Genomic DNA, 23,968 nt, shown 5'->3' with positions numbered 1-23,968 from the left:
AGGAAAAACAGAGTTTTGCATGGTCGTGCCTGCGTGATGCCACCAGGAGCTGAGGGGACAAGAGAGCACAGATCCAATCCCGTGTGACCTCAGCAGGTTTCTGACCCTCTTGGTAGGTCAGTTTCCCTATCTGAAACCAGCAACCTCCCCTCATGAGGACCTGGCTCAGAAAGGACCCCACCCACCACACCCCAGGCTAGAGCTCCAGATGTCTTGCATCAAATTCTTTTATGTTGGGTATCAAGACAGAGTATTTGGGGATGCTGGGGAGGGTTGGAGAGGGGGACAGGGTGGGGTGACCACCTACCTCTGGCCCCACTGGCTGCCCCAGCTCGTCTCAGGCAGTGTGCACATCTGTGGGTGAGTCTCCACGCCTGCCCCCCGCCCCCCACCCCCAGCAATGGGGTTTGGCTTCTAGGTGCTGGTGGGGCGGTGGTGTCTCCCTGATGTTAACTGGGCAGACTGCACTCCCCGTTCTCGGGCAGAATGTGAAGGAGGACATGGAATCCCTGCCTCCCCCCTTTGCCGTCTTGCAGGGAGCACTGCTGGGCTGGGCGGGAGGTCCCTGGGCTGCTGGAAACAACAGCTCTTTTATCCAGCGCTTGGCCTGTCTGGCCCTGTGCTCCGCGTGCTGTCTGCTGTAGGCAGCAAGTTCTTTACTTCAGTTCTGAGTGGCAGTTCCTGCTCCTCTGGCCACCTCCTTGCGGATGAGGAAACGAGGCCCCAGGGAGCTGGTACCTTTCTCCAGGGGCACAACTGGTGGCTAGAGCTGTCAGGCCTTAAACACAAGAAGTTGAGCCTGGAGCGGCTGCCTCCTGCAGCTGGCATCGTCTCTTATGGGGCTGTGATCCAGTTATCGGGCACATGGGCTTGTCTGTCCATCCCCTGTCTTTGGTCAGTGAGTTGGAGTACTGTGTTCCCAAGCAAGGACCATGGGGATGCAGACATGGAAGTGCCATTGTGGGTGCTACTGACCAAGACTTGGGCTGGGGCTACCAGCGGGGCGGGAGGTAGGTGGTCTCCCCCATGCCCCACCTACCTGAGAGCCGTGTAGGGGACAGATGGCAAAATTGTTGATCTGAGCCTCCTAGGGCCCCAGCCAGGGAGCTGGACCCAGGCAGAGTGCAGAGCCAGCCGCTCTCTTAGGGGCCAGCTGCTGTGGCCATCACGTGGAGATGCTGTCTCCGAATGTCTGCCCTGGGGTAAGGCTGGGGCTCTGTAGGGGCAAACTGACAATGGGCCTGCTGCACGCTCACTCGGTCAGGGTCCAGACGTCGGGAACAATCTGAAAGCCTGGGGCTGGACTTGAATACGTGTTTTGGCTGCATTTTCTGGGTTCTTTGGGTGGGGAATTCCAGGCCCAGAGTCACAGGATTTCCTGTTGATTTTTGATTTCTCCAAGACCCGCCAAGGTCTTGTTCATGGCCAGGCATTGGAACTTCCTCCCAGCTACCTTGGGTGTGTGTTTTGGGAGGACAAGGCCTCCAGGTTCATGGTGACCTTGGGACAGGAAACTGTGCCTGTGTTGAGAGTCCAGCCCAGCTCCTGAGGGCCTGGGTGATCAGTCCCTGTCCTGTCTGTTCCTCTACATGGTGACCAGCAGTGAGCCGGAAAGGAAGGTGGTGGCCGCTGCGTGCAGAGCCTCCCTGTCGACTTGGGCTCTGCCCAACCCCTCCTGCGTCTGTCCTGCTTCCTCACCCCTTTGGCCTTAATGTGGACATGGGAGGTGGCTTTGGTCCCCCAGGGATGCCTGAGGGCAGGCGGAGGTCTGCTTGCCTGACAGGGCTTGCTGAAGAGCATTCTGGCCCTTTGCCTGCCATGAGGGCTCCTCTGGCAGAGCAGAGAGGAAGTCCTACCTGGGTGCCCCAGCCCAGCTCCCCTTCTGTGTCAGTGGCAGCACCTTCTGCTAGACCCACTGTCCACAGCCCCCACCTGAGAGGCAGAGCCCTAGCCTGCCTCCCGGGCTCATCCTGCCAGGGGACTCCAGCACGAGCAGTGTCACTTGAGACTTCTCATGGCGCTGTAGCCCTGAGAGAAGGCTGGGGTTCAGCATGGCGGAAGGCAGAACAGGCTGGAAAGACGTCCTCCAAAGATGGGCCGAGCGCCACTGCACGAATCTACATGACATGCCGATTGGTTGCGTCTCTCGTCGCTGAGCCTGACCTCCCTTCTGCGCCCACCCTTCCAGGCAGCCACCACAATCCACTGGAGCTGACAAGAGACAAAGTCTGTTTGCCGCCTTGTAGTCAAGGTCGCGGGCATTAGGGTGCTGGGAATTTGTAGAGGCTCTTGTGGCTGACCGCAAGGTTTGTCCTCCTCTCTGAGCTGGGGCCCTAGGCTGGAGCCAGCGTGTGTCTCTGTAGCGATTTCCCCTGGAGTTCAGTTTGGCTTTCACGCCTCCCATAAGGACAGCCATCACTTGCCCCAGGGACAGCAGTTGCCCGCTTCCCATCCTGCTCCCATTCCCAAATATTCATAGTCTCACCTTCTCCGTGGTAGGGTGGTTTTGTGTTTGGAGGGGGGTGGGGCAGGGATGAATCTAACTCGTGGTGCAGGGGAAAGAGCCATTGAACTCGGTCCAACCTGAGTTCACATTTGGACTTTGTCATCTTCTCTGTGAGTTTGCTCAAGTTACTCAATCTCTCTGAGCCTTGGAAAAGCAGGGTGACCTCAGGGATGAAATAAGTATGTGAATCCCAGGCTGCTCCCCTGTGCCTGGATAATGCTTTGTACCCGAGACACTCTGGTTCCCTGAGTAGGAGACAGGAGGCGCAGGAGGGTGCCCGGGTGTCCCTGATGCCCTGAGAGATGGCCCAGCTCCACGACTGAGTAGCTTGGGGGCCAGGTCAGTGACAATGACAACCACAACACTGTCCTCTGCAAGCTTATAGTGGGCCGCGCACCCCATAGAGAGCTTGTATGTCCACCATCAAAAGGCCAGAACACGCGCTCATGGCCATGATTAGGGTCCTTCTCTGGCTGGGAGCCTGGGCTTGGAGCACAAGGGCCAGCCCTGGCTGCACCACGAGTGAGGGCCCGGACTGGAGCCCTGACTGCTCTGGCTGGCATGAGCCCAGCGGTGGCCTGACCTGCGCCTGACCCTCCATGAAGGGCACTGGGGGCTGCAGGGTATAGGGAGAGACGGGGCTCCAGGGTGAGGGGCTTTGCCTCTGCCCACTGTGGCCGGGGGGGGTCACTCTCTCCAGGTGTCTGCTCGTCCGTCTGTGAGCTGGACACGCTATGCAGGGCTCGCAGGGTTGTCATCGGGGAAGGCTACTGCATCCTTGCACACACTGGCACCTGGTGTATCCTTGGCACACGGTGGCTACAGGGATGGGGTGTAGACAGCCACCCGGGGTGACCCCAGCCGGTGCAGGGCAGCGTGGACCGACTGCGTGACTGAGTCTCCAGGGCGCCAAGGCCAGCCTGGGGTGGGGATGGTGCTGTCCTCTGCCCCAGAAAGCGTGTCCCTTGAATGTGGCCCGCAGGTCCTGACCTCTTCCTTTTTCCTGCCCAGCAACATGTCCAACGCCTTGGCCAACGCCGTGTGCCAGCGCTGCCAGGCACGCTTCGCCCCTGCCGAGCGGATCGTCAACAGCAACGGGGAACTGTACCACGAGCACTGCTTCGTGTGCGCACAGTGCTTCCGGCCCTTCCCCGAGGGGCTCTTTTACGAGGTGAGCGTGCTCCCTAACCCTTGCCTCTGCTTCCCGGAGCCCAAGCCCCTGACCCAGCTCAGGGTCTGCCCTCTGGCAGCCTGCGGGCCTCGCCTGGCCACGGCCCTCCAGTGACAGACTGGCAGACGTGCCGGGCCGTGAGCCGGTGGTGCTCCTGCCAGCCCAGAACCTTGCTGGCCACCCCGCGGGGGCCCAGCCCTCACCTCTGCGAATGGTGCTCTCCTGGTGTGCATGGTGCTGAAGGAGTCACCATTCATCCTGTCATCTGGGAGGCCCTGGGGTCCGACAGTAAACACAACCAACATACACCTGATGCTGCTAAGTGCTCAGGTTATGAGGAATCCTGGGGGTGGGGGCCTGAGCAGGGAGGTAACGTTTGAGCAGGCCTGAAGGAGGTGAGGGAGCGTGTGTGCACCTACAGGAAGAGCTCTCAGCAGAGGGCACAGCAAGTGCAAAGGCCCTGAGGTTGGGGCGTGTGGGTTTTGGAGCAGTAGGAGGCTGGAGTGATGGAAGCAGAGGAAATGAGAGGGCACGGTAGAAGATGAGGGAGGGCAGGCAGAATCGTTTAACCCTGTGGGCCTTCATGGGGCCTTAGGCTTCATCCTGGGAGGGGCAGGACCCATCCTGTCTGTCTGTCAGTAGAAAAGGGCCTCCCTGGTTGCTATGCGGAGGAGACACTGTGCAGGAGTGGGGACAGAAGCTGGGAGAGCAGGTGAGGCCAGAAGCCAGTTATTTCTTTGGTAATCCAGATGGAAGGCAAGGGACCTAGGCTGAGCTGCCCTCGGTCCCAAGAGCAGATGGTTAAATTTTCAGCAATCCTGCAGGCTGGTTGCTAAATACAGTCATTATTAAAAGTTAAATGATGTATACATACAATGAGATAAAATTTTATTAAAGACAAAAATAGCAGATACTCAAAACTCATCACTTCCTAACTGTTTTATTACATTTCACTACCTGTTATTGTGTTTGGGGGCTGGAAACGCAGTACCGTGGTGGCTACTGACATCTCTTCTCAATTCCATGTCAGCGTCATTTTGGTAGCTTCAAACTGACCACGGTGGGACTATTTACACCACAGAAATTGGCAAATGCTGCCAGGCTGCCTCAGGGCTGCCTGTTAAGCGTTTATAGGCACACCACGGCAATGCTCAGAGGCTGGCTAGATTTTGAAGCTGAGGGGACTGGCCGACAGACAGTGTGTGATCTGCCTGACTGAACAGGAGCTGCCGTTCCCCATGGTGCCTCCTGAGAATTGCTGGCCAGTGGTGGAGGTGGGGTAAAGGGGTGGAGTGGTACCGGGCTCTGTGGATGTGCCTATGATGATTTAGATTCCTGCTGCCCCTGCTGGGTAGGGCTCTAGCCAGGTGCAGCTTAACAAGACACTCTCAGGGAACAGGGGACACCCAAATAAAATTGTCAAGGGCGGAAAGGCAGAGGCAGGTGTTGCCTTGCCCAGACAGATGGGGACAGCGTGCAGGGCTCGGGGTGCTCTGGTGCACCCCATTCCTGTGCCTCTTCTTCTGGGTCCCTTCCCTACATCTTTTGTGGGCCCTGGGGGAGTGTACCTCTCACACACGAAACAGGGCCAAGGGACACACAGAATTCAGCCTTGATCCCTGGGCTTCCCAGCATAAACATCCACCCCCAGCCCGCAGCCTGCGCCTGGAACCAGCAAGGCCAAGATCTCCAGCAGACAGCGGAGGCCCTCTGAGGGGCCAGCCTTGCCGAGTTGCCAGCTTCCTCGAGGTCCCTCACTTTGCACTCTCCCCAAGTCAAACAGGCCAATCCCGTCCCGCCCTCAGGCCTTGCACTGACTGCTCCCTGTGTGGAAATCCCTCTTCTTAGTACCCTCCTCCCCTTCTGTCTTTCCACTCCTTATCACCTCCTTCAGGAAGTCCCCACCCTTGCTTCCTGTGGTGGTAGCAGGTATACAAAGTGGGGTGCTCATCCAGCCTCCCCGAGGGCAGGTCCTCACCCCACCAACCAGTGCAGCTCAGAAAATGACAGTGCCTTCCTTGTCCTTTCTCTGCTGGCCCCATTTGCAGTTCGAAGGTCGGAAGTACTGCGAGCACGACTTCCAGATGCTGTTTGCTCCGTGCTGCGGGTCCTGCGGTAAGGCTTCCACGATGCCTGGGAAGTGGGGATGCGAGAGTAGGGGGCCCTGTCTGAGCACTGGCCTTCGGGCCCCTGTGCTCATCACCTTCCCAAGCTCTGGGAGCGGAGCCCTGGGGCCAGGCAGAGCCAGGTAGGGGGCCCTGTCTGAGCACTGGCCTTCGGGCCCCTGTGCTCATCACCTTCCCAAGCTCTGGGAGCGGTGCCCTGGGGCCAGGCAGAGCCGGGCGGGCTCCAGTGCAGGGACTCTGGAGGGGGAGGGCACAAGGCCAGCAGGGACATCTCTCCTCCAGGCGAATTCATCATTGGCCGTGTCATCAAGGCCATGAACAACAACTGGCACCCTGGATGCTTCCGCTGTGAGCTGTGCGACGTGGAGCTGGCTGACCTGGGCTTTGTGAAGAACGCAGGCAGGTGAGACGGGCCTCACCACAGGCCCAGGCCTGGTCCAGGCGCCTCGGGCTGCCAGTGGGGCTGCCACCCCCGCCGTCCCTGTGAGGCGGGCAGGAGAACTCTCTCTGGTTTACGGGTGACGACGGAGGCTGGAGAGTGAGGGGTCAGGAATCGGGGCTGCCCCAGGCTCAGGGCTGCTTCCTGGAGCAGGCTGACGGTAGACAGCCAGCAGGCAGGCAGCCGAAGCCGGAGCTATTGGTGCAGTGTGAGAATGAGGAGTTGTGAGTTAAGCTCCTGCCTGCCTGGCCACCCAGGCTGCAGCCATCCCCCGTCCTCAGACCCCACGGGGGCTGCTGGGAGAAAAGCACTCAGTTGGGGCCCAGCGGTGCTCCAAACTTCAGGCCCGGGTTCCCTTAGCAGGCTAAACTGTCCCCTTCCACGAAGACCTGCTCTTTCTCCTCTTCCTCCCCTCCCCTCACTGTCCCTGCACCCCACCCCCGCAGCCAGGACCTCCCTTCCCCCTGCCCTGCCCTGCCCTCCCCTGCCCTGCACCTGTGTTTCCCTCCCTTGTCGCAGCGGAGGCCGTGTCCCTGCACCCAAAGGCCTGCTCACTTCCCGCTCCTCCAGCGGGGCTCACAGCTCTGGACCTCTCTGGTCCCTTTCTAATGGCTCAGGCGAGGTGGCCCCTGGTTCAAGGCACCCTGTCAGCCTTCACTGCACAGCGACTCCCTGAAGCCCTTCCCAGTGACCAGCCGGTTCCTCCACCTCTTCCCCCCGCCCAAGCTGCTCAGGGCTCCCGCAGCCTGCACTGCCCTTCCCACTTCTCTCCGGGTGCCCAGGAACCCATGGGGTCTCCTACCGCATGGCTGTGCTGTCCCGGTTCCCCTTTTTCCACCCGTCTCTCTATGGCGGGCTCCTTTGGGGCTTTGCATTTGGCCCAGATGGCATATCTGTGCTGGGTAATCCAGATGTAGGCCTCTACCCTAGACCTCTCCCTCGGAATACCCCATTGCCCACATGCCATCTCCACAGTGTCTGGCAGGCATCCCAAATGCCATAGAACCCAACAAGCCAACTTTGAGTTTCTCCTCTGCTGGCAGTCAGGCCTCACAGAAGCACACACCTGCCTTGCTAGCAACACCTCAGTTGTCTGTCTGCCCCCCGCTTCCTCCCTTATCTGGGCGCTGGGCACCATCTCCGGCCCTGTTGGAGCCCCACTTCCTAACACTGCTGTAGTGACCTTGTCCGTCTGCCTGCTCCTCCAGAGACATGTGTTGTTCATCCTGGTGTCTGCAGGGTGCTCACTAGGAGCCTGAGTGTTGAGTGCTGATATGAGTGGCCTTGAGGGGCAGACAGTGCAGCAGGGTCCCCGAGCGTGGGCCTAAGCTGCAGCTCACGCTGGGACTCCTGCTGTAGTGTTTGCTGGAAAAATCCAGAAGAGGCTGGACTTGTTCAGGAAAGTAAAGTATTGCTATGGTGACAGGCAGGTGGGGCACCCTGAAGCCCACAAGGCAGAATGTCAGCGTCTGTGCGGGGCGGGCCGGCTGTGGCGCCACCAGAACCACAGTGCACACTGCTGCCTGCGCCGCCACTTTGCCGTTCTTGGGTCGGAAGGGAGAGAAGTTCTGGGGAGGGAGTTGCATTAACCAAACAGAATAACTTTCAGTTATTAAAGTACAGTTATGTTTATGATCAGTATGCATGCATGCTAAGTTGCGTCAGTCGTATCCAACTCTTTGTGACCTGGACTGTAGCCTGCCAGGATCCTCTGTCCATGGGACTTCTCAGGCAAGAATCCTGGAGCGGGTTGCCATTTCCTTCTCCAGAGGATCTTCCTGACCCAGGAATCAAATGCAGGTCTCCTACATTGCAGGCAGTCTCCTGCATTGCAAGCAGATTCTTAACCAACTGAGCCACCAGGGAAGCCCTTATGATCAGTATAACCAAGTACATAAAAGAACCCGTGAGGGGCATACAGGCCACCCTCTAAGCAAAACACCTCACAGCTTGGCCAGCCAGGCGAAGACCTCTTGGGGAGGAGTGGGACCCTGCCCCTGCTGGGTCTGGGTTAGGGGGAGATAGATTCGTGGGCCAGTCTGCGTGCCCCCCACAGCCGGCAGTGACGAAGCTGGGCTTCCCGTGATGGCGCCCCATAGTCTGTGCTCGCCCAGGACTCAGGAGGGACAGGGCAGCTGCTGAGAAGCACTGGGGATTGTCGGCACATGCAGGTCTGTGTGTGGCAGGAGGGACCCACAGGCCCTGTGTTGCTGGACGTCACCTGCAGATCACCCTGAAACGTGCTTAGAGTGTTCGGCTCTCATGTACTGCCTGTGTCCCCTAAACACAGGGGCCTTTGGGAAAGGGGGCACAAAGGGAACTCAAAGCACCTTGCACTTGAGAGGAAATCTCTAGACCCCTTCTCCTGACCCTCCACCGAGCGCCGTCCCCACCCGTGCCCCCTCTTCTGGCAGGCCGTTCCCCTGTCTCCTGAGTTCTCTCTGCCAAGCTTCGCAGCCATGTGTTTCTACTGTGAGGAGGCCCAGAGCCTCGCAGAGGGCACTTGGGAAAGAAAGACGCTCATTGTTCAGAAATGTTCCTCTGGCCTCCTTGCCCCTCACCGGGGGAGGCGGGGTGGGGTCCAAGTCACTGAGTGTCTCGTGGCTGTGAATGAGCAGGGTCAGCCCAGTCCCCGCAGAGGAGCGGCCGTCTGGGCGCTTTGGTGCTGCCTCGCCAGGGATCTGCTGACAGCCAAGACAGAACTCGGCGCTGGGTGATGAGTTCGGACCTGGAGCAGGTGATGGTGACCGGCCGAGGTTTCGGTTTCTTTTCTCAGAGGAGGTGGGCTCCTCCTCGGTGAGTCTGCGGGGTGGTCCTTGTGGGGTTGGGGAGGGGGCGGGGCCCAGGCTCACAGCTCCGACCTGGCGCTCAGCGAGCTCTCGTTGGTCCTCCCGTCGGCACTGGGCGGCGGCCCTGGGAGCCGCTTGCCACACAACAGGCTGCACAGGGCATCTCGGAACTTCTCGGCCACGAAGAAGTACATGACAGGGTCGAGCGCGCCGTTGAGGCTGGTGAGGCAGGAGGTGATGCGGTTGCCGAGCGCCAGCGCGCGCTGGGCGGCGCACGAGGTGCGGTGGCCGCGGTAGCGCAGCACGTAGATGGAGCGGTGGACGTGATACGGCACGAAGCAGATCAGGAAGATGGCCAGCACCGCCGCGATCATGCGCACCGCCTTGTTTTTGAGGCGCCGCTCCACGCGTGGGCCCTGCCGCAGGCTGCGGATGATCAGCAGGTAGCAGGTGACGGTGGTGACGAACGGGAAGGTGAAGGCCACAGCCAGGGACGCCAGGGCATGCTGGGAGGCCTTTTCCCTGTACAGCTGCAGGCAGACCACCGTGTTGTTGGTCCGCACGGTCTGCGGGCTCACCAGCAGCGGGGCCATGGCCACGGCCACCACCACCCAGAGGAAGGCGCAGGCCAGGTGGGCGTGGAGCGGCCTGCGGAGCTTGAGGGACTTGACGGGGTGCACTATGGCCAGGAAGCGGTCGGCGCTGATGCAGGTGAGGAAGTAAATGCTGGCATACATGTTGAGGTAGAAGAGGAAACCCGTGAGCCGGCATGGGATCTCCCCGAACGGCCAGTGACTCCCTGAGAAGTGGTAGACCAGGCGGGTGGGGAGGACCAGCACGCAGGACAGGTCGGCCACGGCCAGGTGCATCAGGAACACGTTGGCCGGGGTGCCGGACTTGTGATCCCGGATGAAGAGCCACAGGGCCAGGGCGTTGCCCACAAAAGCGAGGATGAAATCCAAGAGGTAGAAAGAGGCGAAGAGGACGTTCTCCAGGGGCGTCTCTTGGCCGCATTGCTCCATAGGGGCCAGGGAGGAGTTGGCCAGTAGCCCTGGGGAGGCCACCTCGAGGCCATTCATGCTTCAGCCAGAGGCAGAGGCACTGAGCCTGGAGGGAACAAGCAGACACCCCAGCTTCAGAGAGCCTGGGACAAGCGAGGCATCACCCTCTGTAGACATGAGCTCTTGGAAGCCTTTAGTACCTGCCGACCCCTAACCCCTTAATAGGCTGTTCCATGCTCGGCATTGCCTCAGGGGCTACAGAGCACCTCCTGTGTCCAGCTGGGGGTGGGCAAGTGTCACAGTCGTGTCGGACTCTTTGCGATCCCATGGACTGTAGCCTCTGTCCATGGAATTCTCTGGGCAATATTGGAGTGGGTTACCATGCCCTTCTCCAAGAGTTCTTCCCCACCCAGGGATGAAACCCTTTTTGTTTTATGTTTTGATTTTTTTTTTTAACCTCAAGGCATGTCTTAGCTCCCTGACCAGGGATCGAACCTGCACCCTCTGCTTTGGAAGGCTGCAGAAAGCAAAACCAAAACCAGGGCCTGGGTGCCAAACTAATGCTGGGGTCAGCTCCCCACTGTGCGGCCGTGTCCCTGTAGAGCATGGAGAGCTCTGGGCAGAGCCCTGGTGTTCCTGAAAGCCACCTCTCAGGCCTAGGGGATAGAGTCAGCACCGCAGGCAGAGAGAGCATGGTGGCCTGTCTGTCTGTCTGAGGCCCTGGGGGGTGTGAGGGCTGAGGGAGGGGCCCGCATCTTCTGTCTCTCTCCCCTGTGTGCTGTCTAACCGGTGGGGTGCATGAGTCCCCTGAGCCCTGCTTCTCGTGGGTGGGGCACTTAGGCCTGAGAGCCCAGTGCGGGGGGTTGGCCAACGCCTCCTCAGCATCAGGTGAGCCCTGCTCAGCCTCCCTGACCCACCTGTCCACTAGGTCCCCCGTGCTCCCAGCACCAGCCACGGGAGGGCCTCACGAGCAATGCAGTGTCCTGCTCTGTCTACAGCACCCGAAGGCCGTCCAGGCCAGCAGCCAAGGTCGTGAGCTTTTTGAACTCAGCCACCAGCCCTGCTTTGGGCATATTAGTGGGCGGAGACTTGTGTCTTAGAAAGACAAGTGTCTTAGACTTGTGCCTGTGGGTCCAGGCCTGCATTGGGTGTTTTACTACCTGGAGTAGTTTAACTAGAGCTTCCCTGGTGGCTCAGACAGTAGAAGTATCTGCTTGCAATGCGGGAGACCCGGGTTCGATCCCTGGGTGGGGAAGATCCCCTGGAGAAGGAAATAGCAACCCATTCCAGTATTCTTTTCTGGAAAATTCCATGGATGGAGGAAGCTCATAAGCTACAGTCCATGGGGTCGCTTTAACTATCAGGAGGCAGATTCTTTTCCAGGAGAGGAAGAGCCATATGTCCCAGAGGTGGAGAGACTGGCCGTGGTTTTCTGGCCAAGATCTGCAGCCCCAGAGAGGCCAGGACCCAGGGAGGCAGCCTGTCTCTGCCCAGCCTTGCCCACCTGGTTTACCCTCAGCATAAACCAGGGGGCGTGGCTCGGAGCCCTCCTGACCTTGGAAACAAACCGTTTCTGTCTGGTGACCCCAGTTCTGAGTGGGTCACCGGTGGTCCCTCCGCAACAGACAGAGTGACAGATTTCCCATGTTGATTTTGGTCGACTCAGGAGATTCACAAAGGAGAGGAAAGGTCCAAACGCCCTGCCTCCCCCAGGCCTTGGACAGGTGTGGGCAGGAGATTGCCAGACGGCACGCAGCCCGCAGCCCCACGTGGGCTTGGGGGGGCAGCTGCCCGTTTCTTCTCAGGGCACCTCTGCCTACAGTGCAACTTCAGGGGCTCCCCTGAACCCTGCCTCTCAGCAGCCACACTCCCTGCCTGTGGGCCACAGAGGGGGCAGGAGAGGGGCTCACAGGAGCAGCGGGGATGGAGCGGGAGCAGCAGTTGCACACACGAGCCACAGGGGACCTGGAGCAAGTTCTCTGTAAACTCCTCCTGTCCTCGGGTCCTCTCCTTTTAATGACCAAGATAATAGTCCTGGCGGGGGCTGGCAAGTGCTCCGGGAGCACGGGGACGTTAGCGCTGGCAGTCCCTGAGTATGAGGCTGGGCGCCATCCCCAGGTGTGGGTTCCCGAAGTAGATGGAGCAGGGCCAGCGGTTCAGACTCTGGCAGCTAGGAGGGCAGGAGGGCAGTGTGGGTAGTGAGGAGCTGTCAGGCCAGGCAGCAGCTTGACCCTCCGCTTCATGCCTCATTAACCACCACTGGGGTCCCTGGGCACCCCTGGCACCCCCGCTGCCCCACAGGTGGCTGAGCAGGAGGAAGTCAGGGGTGGTGAGCATCTGGCCAGTCATTCTCAAGCCAGCGGAGACGCTCGCCTGATCACATCACGTTTTGATTATTGGAGAGATCCAGGGATGTCCCCTTGCCCAAATCTCTCCTGGACCCAGAGTGGTTCAGGTTCCCTAAATTTCTAATACAGAGATTATTTCTTGTTGCTCCCAAGTGTGTGTGACCTGAGGCAGTGGGGGAAGTGGGGGAGGCCTGGAGGCCAAGTGAGGGAGGGGTCTTGATGGGGATGGGGAGGGGCTGAGCTGGGTACCCTCCACTCTGGGCTGCTCTGAGGCCCAGACTCTGCCCACCCCCCTGGTGGTACAGTCATCACCCAGCCCCTCCGTGAGGTCTGCTCACAGGTACTGACCATCTTCTCTGCCCGTCGCGAGGCAGGCCTGCCTGGGCACTGCCCACCAGTCCTCAGGGGCAGATGTCCACTGCCTCATTTTACAGATGAGGAGGCTCATTTTACAGATGAGGAGGCTCATTTTACAGATGGAGGCTCAGCATCAGCTAACTTGCCCAGGGTCGTTTGGCCAGGGCAACAGCCCAGGGGTAGGAAGCCAGATCCGGAAGACCCAGCAGGGACAGCCAACACCTCTGCCTGCTTTTCCTCCAGGGGCTGATGGGTCCCTGCTGCCAGGGCTGGTGTGGAGCTGCCTCCCAGGCTCAGTGCCTCCCCCGCGGGCCTGGCCCCAGGCACAACGACACAGTCTGCACCACCCTTTGTTCAAGAAGCAAGGCTTTCCAGATGGTGACAGTAGAGCAGTGGCCTGAGCGTGGGGCCCTGCATGTGCGCAGGTGGCACCCGTGGGCTGCCTGGCACCTGGCTTTCTGCTCTTGCCCAGGCCTTCTGAGTCCCACCACTAGGCCGCATGCCCCGTGCTCTCTTTGGGTGCAGACTTGATTTCAGAATGCTTTCAGGCTTGTGTGAGGTCTGTTGCGTTTTCTCCACCCTGCCCCTGTGTTACGAGTTTTGGTGCTGGTTTTGGAGTAGGTCTGGGGGGGCTCCTGCTCCTCTCCACGTGTCCCTAGAAATGCCTGCTCTCACTGTCTCTCGACGTCTCACTCTGCTCGGGGCAGGGCGGCTGGGGGGCGTGGGGCCCCCGACCACGGAGCAGGTGCAGGGCTCGGCCTCTGTGAGGGAACATGGGCGGGTGTGTAGTGGGAGGAGGCTGAGGTGGCAGGAGGTCTCTTGGTGTTGCCGGCACCTGTCCCTCCTGCCTCCTCGTTGGGCCCCTCCAGGTGCCCTGGCTAGAGGAGAAGAGTGTAGGGGCATCGCTGCAGTCATGGGGCCACAGACTGCGCACCCACTCTTCTTTTAAAAGCCCCCACAGTGAGACAGGAGCACCGCCCATGGGCTGCTCTAATTCAAACCAGGGAGGCCTTGGTAAATAGGTTGAAGCGAGATGGCAGAGATGGCCCTGCTCTGCTGGGCCCGCGCTTGCCCCGCACCCCCGTGTCCTGCTCCCCAGCCCTGCCCTTACCTCTCACAGCAGGTCTGGGGCAGCAGGTGGGCTGCGGCCTGTGGGTGGGTGGTGGCTCCGTGCGGCCGTGGTAGAGGCCGGCTGGCTATTTAAGGAGAGGCGGGGAGGCTGCACCCCCTCGGGCCCTGAAAGGCTGCTTCATTCCTGAGGGGTCCCCTGTGTGGTGGGCCACTCCTCCGGCTGCCTCTGCTGCTGCTGGGCTGTGAATATTCCAGTGTGTCCCAGCACCCCCCCGCCCCCCAGCTGGGCCGCCGAGCATCACAGAGGCCGAGTGTGTGACTGCGTGTGACTGTCTGCGAAGCCGTGGAGTGGGCGCCGGCTGGGTGGGGGGCTTGGCTGGGACCGACAGACAACAGGACGTTTCAGAACAGGGTAATTTCCTATCAAGGGGAGGGGGCCTGGGAGGGGCTGGTTGCCATGACAACGGGCCTGGGCACCCAAGCCTGCACTGGCCATCGGCGGCGGGGGGGTCTTGTGAATGGGGAAGGGTGGGAGGCCGAGGAGTCTTGTTTGGTCAAATGAGAGGGGATTCTTTCAGGACACTTGCTGTAGGGTCCTTGTGTCCTGCCCTGTATAATGAGGCCCCCTTTGGGTGTGCGGAATAAATCATGGCCTTTATCTCCAGCAGGGCCCAGCTGCAGGCTGCCTCATAATGGGGCGCTGTCTGTGCCTGTGGGGACCCGGAGGCCTGGCCCTCGTCTGTGCAGGCTCCTCCTCTGGACAGGAGGCCTGGGAACAGAGCCACTGCTGCCTGCCCCGTGCTGCTCCCCCAGGGCTCCTCCTGGGAGTCTGGGGGGTGGCTGTTTGCATGTCACCAATGGCTACTCCAGCAAAGTTGGTTCTCTCTGTCTTTCCCAAAACGATACACCCAGTAGCACAGGTCACCAGACCACTATTACTTGTTTCAAAAGACTTTACAACTTTTTAGTTAAGATGTTTAAAGATGTACATGCTATCACTGGGAGGAACCTCCCACAAGTACTCTCTGAAATGTCTTCTTTCATGCAGTCCTGTGCACTTGGGATTACTGCCCATTTTACAGACGAGGAAACTGAGGCTCAGAGAGGTGACCTGACTGGCCAACCACAAACCAGTGAGCCAGGATTTGGACTCAAGCATGTGTCGCTCTAAAACTTAGGCTGCACGTGTGCGTGTGTTGTTTTGTTCTCTTCTTCTGTTGCACCTCAATGGTAGAATTCCTAGGTTCCATCTTCATTCTACCTTGGAAAAACTCTACTGGTTGTCCTTAGATCTGGTGCTGGGATCAGGTCCGTTGAAAAGATATTTCACATCTGACGTTCCTCTGAGAGAGCGGGGTTCCTCAGTTCTGTCTTGCTCCGGAGCTGGTGGGGTGTGAGGCTCCCTCCCCACTGTGGCCCAAGGTAGCTGTCTAGGAGAACTGGCTCATGGTGGCTTGAAACACGGGAATCTGGCCGGCTTCCCTGAGTGCACATGTCTTTTATTGGATGATTGATGACAGAGTTTAAGGGCACAGGGTGTTGCAACCAAATTTTGGGGAGTTGCGCTCATTTCTGTAAACTTTGAGGCAAAAATCTTTCCATATGGGTTGAATGTTGTCCTGCTGCTAAGAGGACTCTGAATCTGAGAGTTAATCTTTTAAGGAGACTCCCTGTGCGTGCTCAGATGCTCAGTTGTATCAGACTCTTGGCGATCCCATGTTCTGTAGCCTGCCAGGCTCCTGTGTCCATGGGGTTTCCCAGGCAAGAATACTGGAGTGGGTTGCCATTTCTTCCTCCAGGGGATCACCCCAACCCAGGGATCGAACCCGAGTCCTCTACATCTCCTGCATTGGCAGGTGGATTCTTTACCTGACCTGCCTCTAAAAGAGGCCAACGCTGGTATCAGGTGGGCAGGAGGCTGGTGGGAGGGTTGGGGGCCTGGAAAAGGGAGGCAGGAAGGCCCAGATGCCGAGAGCACCGGCAGATCAGGTGGCAGGTGGGGGACGGGAGCAGGGCACTGCAGCCTTTGTATGAATGCATCTTTGCCCAGGGACCCTGAATCTAAATCCGTGCTGCCTGTGAGGCCCAAGGAGACAGAAACCATGTTCATTTCTCTCAGTAGAGACCACAGCTGTCGCCCAGAGGAGAAAGTACCATCAGAAATTACTCGGAGGTCTTTACAAAAAAGACTCTGTAATGACAGTTCCTAGGTCTGGGGGCCTCCATCTGGCACAACCGTGCTTGTCTTTGGAGACAGAGCGAGCCTGTAGACGTCTGGGTTCCTCTTTGTTGGGAGGACCCCTGAGGAAGCAGGCCCCGAGTGCCCGACGGGCCTGGCACTCCTTGGCTCCTTGACTGGGCACAGTGGGATGGTAACACACTGCACAGTTACTCGTATGTGTTCAAAGATATTTGAAAAATAAAGCGAATTTTTGAGCTGCTCTTGTCCACGTGATGTCCTAGGTTCAGGAAAAGCATAAAGAAGAAAAACACCACGTTTGCCTTGCTGTCCAAAGACGTCAGCTCCAGCTTGCTGCCGTGTCTCCTTCTGCTCTGTCCTGTGCCAAGGCTCCTGTTAGAGGGCTCACCTGTGGCCTTCCCAGCAGCAGGATTGTTGGCTGACTTTTCTGGGCCACTGGGCTGAACCCCCAAGGCTTCCCGGCATTTGTTCGGGCTGTGGGGGTGAGGGTGTTGTTGTTCAGTCGCTCAGTCGTGTCCGACTCTTTGTGACCCCATGGACTGTAGCATGCCAGCCTTCCCTGTCCTGCACCAACTCCCAGAGCCTGCTCAAACTCATGTCCATTGAGTCGGTGATGCCATCTAACCACCTCATCCTCTGTCGTCCCCTTCTCCTCCTGCCTTCAATCGTTCCCAGCATCAGGGTCTTTTCTAATGAGTCAGCTTTTTGCATCAGGTGGCCAAAGTATTGGAGCTTCAGCTTCAGCATCAGCCCTTCCAATGTATTGATTTTCTTTAGGGTTGACTGGTTTGATCTCCTTGCAGTCCAAGGGACTCTGAAGAGTCTTCTCCAATACCACAGTTTGAAATCATCAATTCTACAGTGCTCAGCCTTCTTTACGGTCCAACTCTCACGTCCATACACAACTACTGGAAAAACCACAGCCTTGACTAGACCTTTGTCTGGGGTGTTCAGGGATGTCTTCTCCAGGGAGGTGGCCCAGCTGTCTGGGGGAGGGTGCTGCGGAGGGGCGGCTGTATTCCTCACACCTGCCTCACTCCCCACAGACACCTGTGCCGACCCTGTCACAACCGCGAGAAGGCCAAGGGCCTGGGCAAGTACATCTGTCAGCGCTGCCACCTGGTCATCGACGAGCAGCCCCTCATGTTCAAGAATGACGCCTACCACCCTGACCACTTCAGCTGCACCCACTGCGGGTAGGGGGAGAGCTGCGTGGAGGTGGGACAGCCACCCAGGGCAGTTATGGGGCTGGAGAGGAGGACCAGGTGGGCAGAGGAGCGACGGGAGAGTGGGGTGCAGGGGAAGGTAGAATGGGGGCCCGGGGGCAACCGTGCAGGAGACTCCTCTCTTTGGGGCTCCGTTCAGGGAGGACTGGAGACTCAGAGTTGCACGAAGGACGAGAGAGGAAGGAGAGGCTGCAGAGCCCCCCCTCGGGTCTGTCCCAGATGCCCAGTCTGATCTAGGGGCGGAGCGGCCAAGAACAGATCTGTGCCAAACACAGGCCTCCTTCTGCGAAAGCTGAACGGGAATCCCATGCCCCGGGGCGTGTCTGGGGCACAGGAAGTCTCCAAAGAGAGCAGAGATGAAAGCACCGCCTGCCTGAGGGGCTCTGCAGGGACAGAGCTGGAGTTGGGGGCTGTCCGGAAGCTGCTTCCTTGGGTCTGCAGGGGCGGGAGCTGGGCAGCGCCCTTACCGGGGGCTCTGCATTGTCTTCCAGGAAGGAGCTGACCGCAGAGGCCCGGGAGCTGAAGGGCGAGCTCTACTGCCTGCCCTGCCATGACAAGATGGGGGTCCCCATCTGCGGGGCCTGCCGCCGGCCCATTGAGGGCCGGGTGGTCAACGCACTGGGCAAGCAGTGGCATGTGGAGGTGAGTGAGGCCGGTGTGGACAGCAGGTGGGGGCCCCGGCTCACGCTCACACTCCCTCCCAGCCCTGGGCCGTGCGGCTGGCTCCCAGAACTGACCTTCCTCTTGGGTGCTGCCCTTCCTGGCCCCTGGACGGGGACAGGTCAGTCCCTGGGGCCCAGAGACCTGGGCACACAAAGCATGACCAAGCAGGCACACCACGCCCCAATCTTCCTTTCCCTCCTGGCCTTCTAGAGGATTCCAAAGTCCTGAGACACCCCCACCCGTCCTCCCTTTCCTGGTCTTCTAGAAGATTCCAAAGTCATGAGAACGCCTTGGGGACACAGGTCCAGGGCGCCCTGTGGGATTGTGGTTGATGGAAGTGGCTGTGTGTACTGTGCAAACGGGAGCTCAGCCCACCTGCGGGCAAGATGGTCAGGTGTGTCCCACTGGGTCACACTGGGGGCTCCACTGGGGGCTCTGGCACTCACAGTCACTATCTGGAAGAGAGGCATGCAAGCCCGTGGCTAGGCCAGCTCTGTGTCCCACAGGCTCTGCCTTGGGTGGCCCCTCTGTGAGGGTCCTGATGTGGCCCCTGGCCCCCAGCCCCCCATGGGAAGGTGAGTCATCACACCCAAAAGCCTCCCTGAGTAGGAAGACGTGTCCGGTGACTCTGGGCTTGTAGAGACAGAGGAGTCTGCGGGAGTGCAGCCCTCTGTGCTCCAGGCACCTCACCAGCACCTGACCCCTTGGGCTGCGGGTGCCTAGCAGCGAGGAGTGAGGTCTGCTGAGCAGGGTCAGCTCACGGAGGTGTCGGCCCCACGGCCCTCCTGTGGGTCCACCCCATCAGCCTCTGGGCTGTCTCCTGGGGTCACTGCCGTCTCCTGGGGAGGTGGCTCCTGCTCCAACTCTGCCATCCCTGCCCCTCGCCCCCCTCCCCAGCACTTCGTCTGCGCCAAGTGTGAGAAGCCGTTCCTGGGGCACCGGCATTATGAGAAGAAGGGCCTGGCCTACTGTGAGACCCACTACAACCAGGTGCGGCTTGAGGCAGGGCAGTGGGATGCGGTGCTGCGGGGAGCCAGTCAGGGCGGGCTGGCCGGAGAGGGTATGGGGCAGCCTCCTCCCCTGGGAGCCCCCATGGTGGGTGCTGAGTGGGGGCTGTGCCACAGGCCTGTGTGCTGAGTGTCTCGGGACCTGGGCAGCCCCTGTGACCTCAGTGTCTCCGTTTGGGAAATGTGCCCTGTGGCCAGGCCTGTCGTGGGGACTGAGTGAGATGGCATGTGGAGTCCTGGGCTCTCGGGGTGACCTGCGGCAGGCCCCCTCCCTCCTACCAGGCCCAGAAAAACCGCCCAGACCGCGCCCCTCAGGACACCAGGGCGGCGGAGGGGCCTTACAGGGGGCAGCACCTCCACCTGTGTTTCCTGGGGGGGCGGTGATTCTGACCAGCCCTCAGGCCCGGGAGGCCTAGGAGGGCCGGGAGGCCCTGGCAGATGACAGGAGCTGCCCTTTGGGGCGGGGTGGGGCCACACCCCTGGCCCAGGGCCGGGGGCATGAATGCCAGCAGCCTGTTTAAGCCCCTGCTCTGTCCACAGCTCTTTGGCGATGTCTGCTACACCTGCAGCCACGTGATCGAGGGCGATGGTGAGGCCCCCCACCCCCCGCCCCGTCCCTGTGCCGACTTCCTGCCCCAGCCCCTGTCCCCCGCACTCTCTGGGCTTGTGGGTCTTGCAGCTGTGTGCCCAGCTGCCCCTCCCTGCGCACAGGGGGCCCTGTGGCTGACCTGTGGGGTCACTGAGCCTGCATCTGCCCCCACAGTGGTGTCAGCCCTCAACAAGGCCTGGTGCGTGCACTGCTTCTCCTGTTCCACCTGCAACAGCCGGCTCACCCTGAAGTAAGTGGCGTGCCCACCTGCCACCGCAGCCTCGCCCCGCCCCGCCCCCACTCCCGCGCCCCGCCCCACCCCCACTCCCGCGCCCCGCCCCCACTCTCGTCCCCCGCCCCCCCCCACTCCCCCTGCCCCCGGGCGGGAGAGGAGCCACACAGCGGAGACCCACACAGCACCCCTCTCCTCCCCTTCCCGCTCCTGGAGCCTGCTGGGGTCTCCTGTTGGAGTTGGCTTTCCGTGGTTTCTCCCCTTCATTGGGCCTTACCCTGAACGCCCACTGACATCGGCCCCTGGGGATGCAGTGGGCACAGGGGCAGCCCCCACCCCGAGCAGGGAGGTCCAGGGACCCTCAGGGCCCAGTGGGAAGAAGAGTCACACTGAACTTTGGGGAAGGAAGAGCCCGGAGCAGCACGCTCAGAGCCAAAGGAAGCAGACCTCCTCGGAGAATGAAAGGGGCAGGACAGCTGGAGCTGGAGCCTGGTTTCCCAGGACAGCAGGGAAGGTTCTGGAGTGTCAGCATTCAAGAAAAGTCTCTGGGCAGAAAGGGAGACCTGGAGGCCCATCTCCTACCTCCAGAGGTCTACCGTGACCTCTGGCCACAAAGTCACGCCCAGGGCGGGGGACAGGCTGCTGTGTGGGAGGCGGCCTGCTCCGGGCCCAGAGGAGACCCCACCCCTCCTGACCGCTGCCTGTCCTCCCCAGGAACAAGTTTGTGGAGTTCGACATGAAGCCCGTGTGTAAGAGGTGCTACGAGAAGTTCCCGCTGGAGCTGAAGAAGCGGCTCAAGAAGCTATCGGAGCTGGCAGCCCGCAGGGCTCAGCCCAAGTCCTCGGGCCTCCACCCTGCCTGAGAGGCCCGCCCACCTGGCTGCTTCCTGCTGGGTGCTCCTCTGCTGCCTGAGGCTTCACTCTGCACTTGGGCTCCCTGAACCTGTGGCATCTCGCTCCTGTCTCTGTGCTCAGCATCCCTCCTCCTCCCCCGCCACCTTCGAGCATCCCTTCTCTCCCTCCTCCCACGAGGCCATGGGGCAGGGGCCTGGGTGTAGTGAACCTGTGACAGGCCCACATCCGCAGTTTCGGCCCAAGGTCCTCCAGGGCCAGGAACAGATAGGGGCCGGTGCCACCTGACTCAGCCTGCCCTGCCCTGGCCTGTCCTGTCCCATCCCTGCAGGAGGCCTCCTGGCAGCGTGGCTAGCCTCCGCCCCTCGTGGCACAGATGGAGCCCCCAGCCGGGCAGCCGCCCTGGGCCCTAGGCCACGTGGGTGAGGGCCCTCCGGTAAACTGTCCTATCCCCACCACGTGCTCACTCAGTCAAGGAGGATCCCAGGACCCAGACCAGGCCGGCACATCCTGCACTTCACCCCACACAGCAGCTGGAGGGGCCTGGCGCACCCCGCCTCTGGGGCACATGCTGACTCCCTGGGTGCAGTCTGGAGCCAGGAGGCAGTGGGCCCCAGTGGGTGGTTCGTTCCTGCCCTCCAGGAAGGATGTTACACTCGCACAATGAATGAAGGCTTCTTTACACCACCGCAGGGCCTGTGTGGTTTGTGGCATCAGGGTGGACGTGCTACCTCAGTGAGAGAAAGACAAAGACCAGACTGGACGGGCATCCCAGGGCCAGGCTGCAACGGGGCCTGGAGACAAGCTCAGCAGAGACCCTCAGTCCTTGAGGGCTGGCCCCGTGGGTGGAGTTGGGGGACAGGCCAGCTGGGGCGGTCCAGGGCGAGCCCAGGCTCCACAGCCCTGCATGCAGGTCCGCCCTGTGTGTGGGCAGAGGGGCCCACAGCTCCTCCAGCAGAATCCCCCGGCAGCCTCCCGTGCTCAGAGTCCTGCTGGGGACGGGGGAGAGGTGTGCCAAAGGCCCATAGGGAGTCTGAGAAGCAGGAAGGGAAGGAAGTGGAAAGAAGGGTGAGACATGAAGGAAGTCATTCTCTGAGGATGAAGCTGTCCTCCCTTGTCCCTGGGGGGATCATAGTGCTTTTTGCTTTTTGCAGAAGGAACTTTTCCTGGCCAGCACCTCCTGGATCTCCTGCCCATCTAACCCGCAATCCTCTTCTCTCATCGACACACACACCCCAGTGCTCCACGAATGTTTATTGAACATTTCTAGGGGGGTCCTCTCCATCATCCACCCATCAGCTGGGAGGCCTACCACTCCCAGTGCTGCCCTGGGCTCCTGTCTTTGCCCCTCGTAGTCAGCACCCAGAGGAGGGACCCACTGGGGTGCCAAAGGGTGGGAGGGGGTGTTCTGGGGAGAGGGCAGGCCTCAGGCCCAGAGGAGGGCCCTGGGTAAGCCCCACAATGACCCCTGACTGGGGAGGGCGGCTGAGTGGGCCAGAGGACCCTGCTGCTACGGGTGGCTTGGGACTGAGCCGCGGGGGGCCCGCTGCCGGTTCACGGCGCTTATCAGCTGCTGCACATATGAGGTCAGCAGGTCATCCATCTTGTAGCCCTGCGTTAAGGAAAGGTGGGTTATAGTTAGGCAGGGCGTGGACCAGGGCTTAGGGGGCCCAGCTGCCTCAGTGACACCCCAGGCAGATGTGGTAAAGAGAGAAGCAGGACTGTGTCTGGGCCCTGAGTACTCATCCCTCCTGGGACCACAAAGGCCCCTGCCAGGCCTTGATGCCCCCGAGTGACATGCCCAGCCCTCCTCGCACTGCACCTCCATCGAGTCCTCCACCAGCCCAGCCTGGCCTGTCCCTGCCAGGCGTGGGAGCCGGGCCCTCCCATGAGCAACTCACCCGGTGGCATCAGGGGTCAGGCTGAGGGAAACCTAGTGTCCAGAGCCTCTGGGCGCTTTGTGTCTGGGCTAGGAAAAGGGACCTGGGGCACTTGGAAGGCCCCTCAGGCCTGGAGCTCACCAGAGAGGTCTCACACAGCAGGCGGCTGCCCCGGCCCAGCCCCCCCAGCACCATGTGGAAGTAGGTGCTGCCGCTGCTCCAGCTGGCGATCTTGGTGAAGGGGTAGGTGGTGAGCAGGTCCTGTGGCCACAGCAGGCGGGTGGGTCAGAGCCAGCCCAAGCCCAGGAGGTCTGAGGGGCCCCGGGGCTGCATTGCTGCCCCGGATCCTCTAGAGCCCAGGGCCGACGTGTAGGAGGACGGGCACCCAGCCCCCCTGCACGGGGGCCCCCCCGGTCCTGCCAGGGCCCTCTGCTACCTTGGTCTTGGGGTGGATAAGCAGGACCCCGTGCCGGTTGATGGCGATGAGGATGATGTCTGGGTGGGAGGGCTCCGAGGTTTGCTGTGGAGGGAGGGTGTCACGGGGATCACAGCCCCTCCCTGAGACGCAGCCACGCATACGTGCCCTCCCAGACCTGGCTGTGGCCCTGCCTGTGGCCTGTCTGCAGGAGAAGCTCAGGCTGCCGGGGCCAGAGCTGTGTGGGGCCTGCTTGGCCAGGACAGCGGGTCTGGGGTGCCACCTACCTTCACCTCAAAGAAGGCAGACCCAAAGGTGGGCCACCGGCAGATCCACTTTAGGAAGGCCACCTTGGCCTCCTCCACCGTCTTGTCCTTGTGCTTGTTGCAGGCCAGGAGGATGTTCTAGGGGAATCCAGGACCAGTGAGGTCTCAGTGGAGACCACAGCTTGGCTGGCCCACCACCCGAGGCTCTGCGGCCCCAGCCAGAACAAAAGCCGCTGCCCGAGGCCGGGGGTGGCAGACCCAGTCCACCCTCCCACAGCCACACGTGGGCAGGACCCCTACAGGGGCAGCAGCCAAGGGCCCCCTCCCCAGCCCCCAACAAGGACCTTTTTCCATTCCTCTGGGGACATTAGGCGCGTGAGGTTCTCAGGCACGAGTTCCCGCAGGATCTTGGGGATGCTGGCTAGCTGGGGCCGGTCATCACCAAACCTGGCCTTGTAGATTAGGCCAGCCAGGTGGATGGCATCCTCCCTGGAACACTTGTGGAACCCACGCAGGTACTTGGGCAGCTCCTGGGTGAAGGAAAAGCTGGATTTTAGGCTCCTGCCACCCCCAGCTTTGCGCTCAGGTGGTAGCCCAGTAGAATGTAGGAAACGGAGCCTGCAGAGAGATAAGGTCCTCAGGGTTAGGTTTCCAGCAGAGGGAAGATGGCTGAGCGCCTCGCTGGAGAGCCGGGCCTGCTCTACCCCTTCGGGGCAAGGCCTAGCACTTGGCAGGCGCGGGACCCTCTGGGTCCTCCCCTCGCCGGTAGGCATGTGGCAGGTGAGGGTACAGCCACTGTCTGCAGGTGCCGCTGCCCCAGGCAGTGCTCTC

General features: G+C 60.7%; 3 protein-coding genes across 11 annotated transcripts in view; 1 reads left to right on the top strand and 2 right to left on the bottom strand.

Moving 5' to 3' along the window:
• LIMS2 (LIM zinc finger domain containing 2) overlaps positions 1 to 21,263 on the top strand; it is a 44,157-nt gene extending 22,894 nt beyond the window's left edge. For all 8 annotated transcript variants that reach the window (XM_086362342.1, XM_086362333.1, XM_086362334.1 and 5 more), the window contains exons 2-10: positions 3,518 to 3,677; positions 5,726 to 5,792; positions 6,086 to 6,206; positions 17,055 to 17,204; positions 17,726 to 17,876; positions 18,795 to 18,887; positions 19,445 to 19,493; positions 19,668 to 19,743; positions 20,440 to 21,263. In XM_086362342.1, coding sequence (XP_086218468.1) covers positions 3,522 to 3,677; positions 5,726 to 5,792; positions 6,086 to 6,206; positions 17,055 to 17,204; positions 17,726 to 17,876; positions 18,795 to 18,887; positions 19,445 to 19,493; positions 19,668 to 19,743; positions 20,440 to 20,587 — 1,011 coding nt within the window. In that variant the 5' untranslated portion in view covers positions 3,518 to 3,521 and the 3' untranslated portion in view covers positions 20,588 to 21,263. The remainder of the gene's footprint in view (positions 1 to 3,517; positions 3,678 to 5,725; positions 5,793 to 6,085; positions 6,207 to 17,054; positions 17,205 to 17,725; positions 17,877 to 18,794; positions 18,888 to 19,444; positions 19,494 to 19,667; positions 19,744 to 20,439) is intronic.
• Positions 8,487 to 13,965, bottom strand: GPR17 (G protein-coupled receptor 17). Its single transcript, XM_086362394.1, has 2 exons — positions 13,849 to 13,965; positions 8,487 to 10,138 (listed from the first exon to the last, which is right to left on the bottom strand). Exon 2 carries the CDS (start codon positions 10,108 to 10,110, stop codon positions 9,091 to 9,093), a length of 1,020 nt encoding a protein of 339 aa, XP_086218520.1. The 5' UTR covers positions 10,111 to 10,138; positions 13,849 to 13,965; the 3' UTR covers positions 8,487 to 9,090.
• A 552-nt stretch (positions 21,264 to 21,815) lies between the features above and the next one.
• The window catches only part of MYO7B (myosin VIIB), a 102,155-nt gene continuing 100,002 nt past the window's right edge, over positions 21,816 to 23,968 (bottom strand). The window contains exons 44-48 of one of the 2 annotated variants that reach the window (XM_086362323.1): positions 23,482 to 23,667; positions 23,159 to 23,275; positions 22,893 to 22,976; positions 22,598 to 22,717; positions 21,816 to 22,188 (exon numbers count right to left, since the gene is read on the bottom strand). In XM_086362323.1, the coding sequence (XP_086218449.1) occupies positions 22,087 to 22,188; positions 22,598 to 22,717; positions 22,893 to 22,976; positions 23,159 to 23,275; positions 23,482 to 23,667 (609 nt within the window). In that variant the 3' untranslated portion in view covers positions 21,816 to 22,086. Of the gene's footprint in view, positions 22,189 to 22,339; positions 22,718 to 22,892; positions 22,977 to 23,158; positions 23,276 to 23,481; positions 23,668 to 23,968 lie in introns of those variants that run through there. The other variant, XM_086362320.1, reaches the window with a different exon arrangement.

The sequence above is a fragment of the Bos grunniens genome, chromosome 2 (genome assembly GCF_055505025.1).
Source record: "Bos grunniens cultivar Pamir isolate PY7600 chromosome 2, Bosgru_T2T1.0, whole genome shotgun sequence".
Classification (NCBI taxonomy): Eukaryota; Metazoa; Chordata; class Mammalia; order Artiodactyla; family Bovidae; genus Bos; species Bos grunniens.
This window is presented reverse-complemented; position numbering and strand designations above follow the sequence as displayed.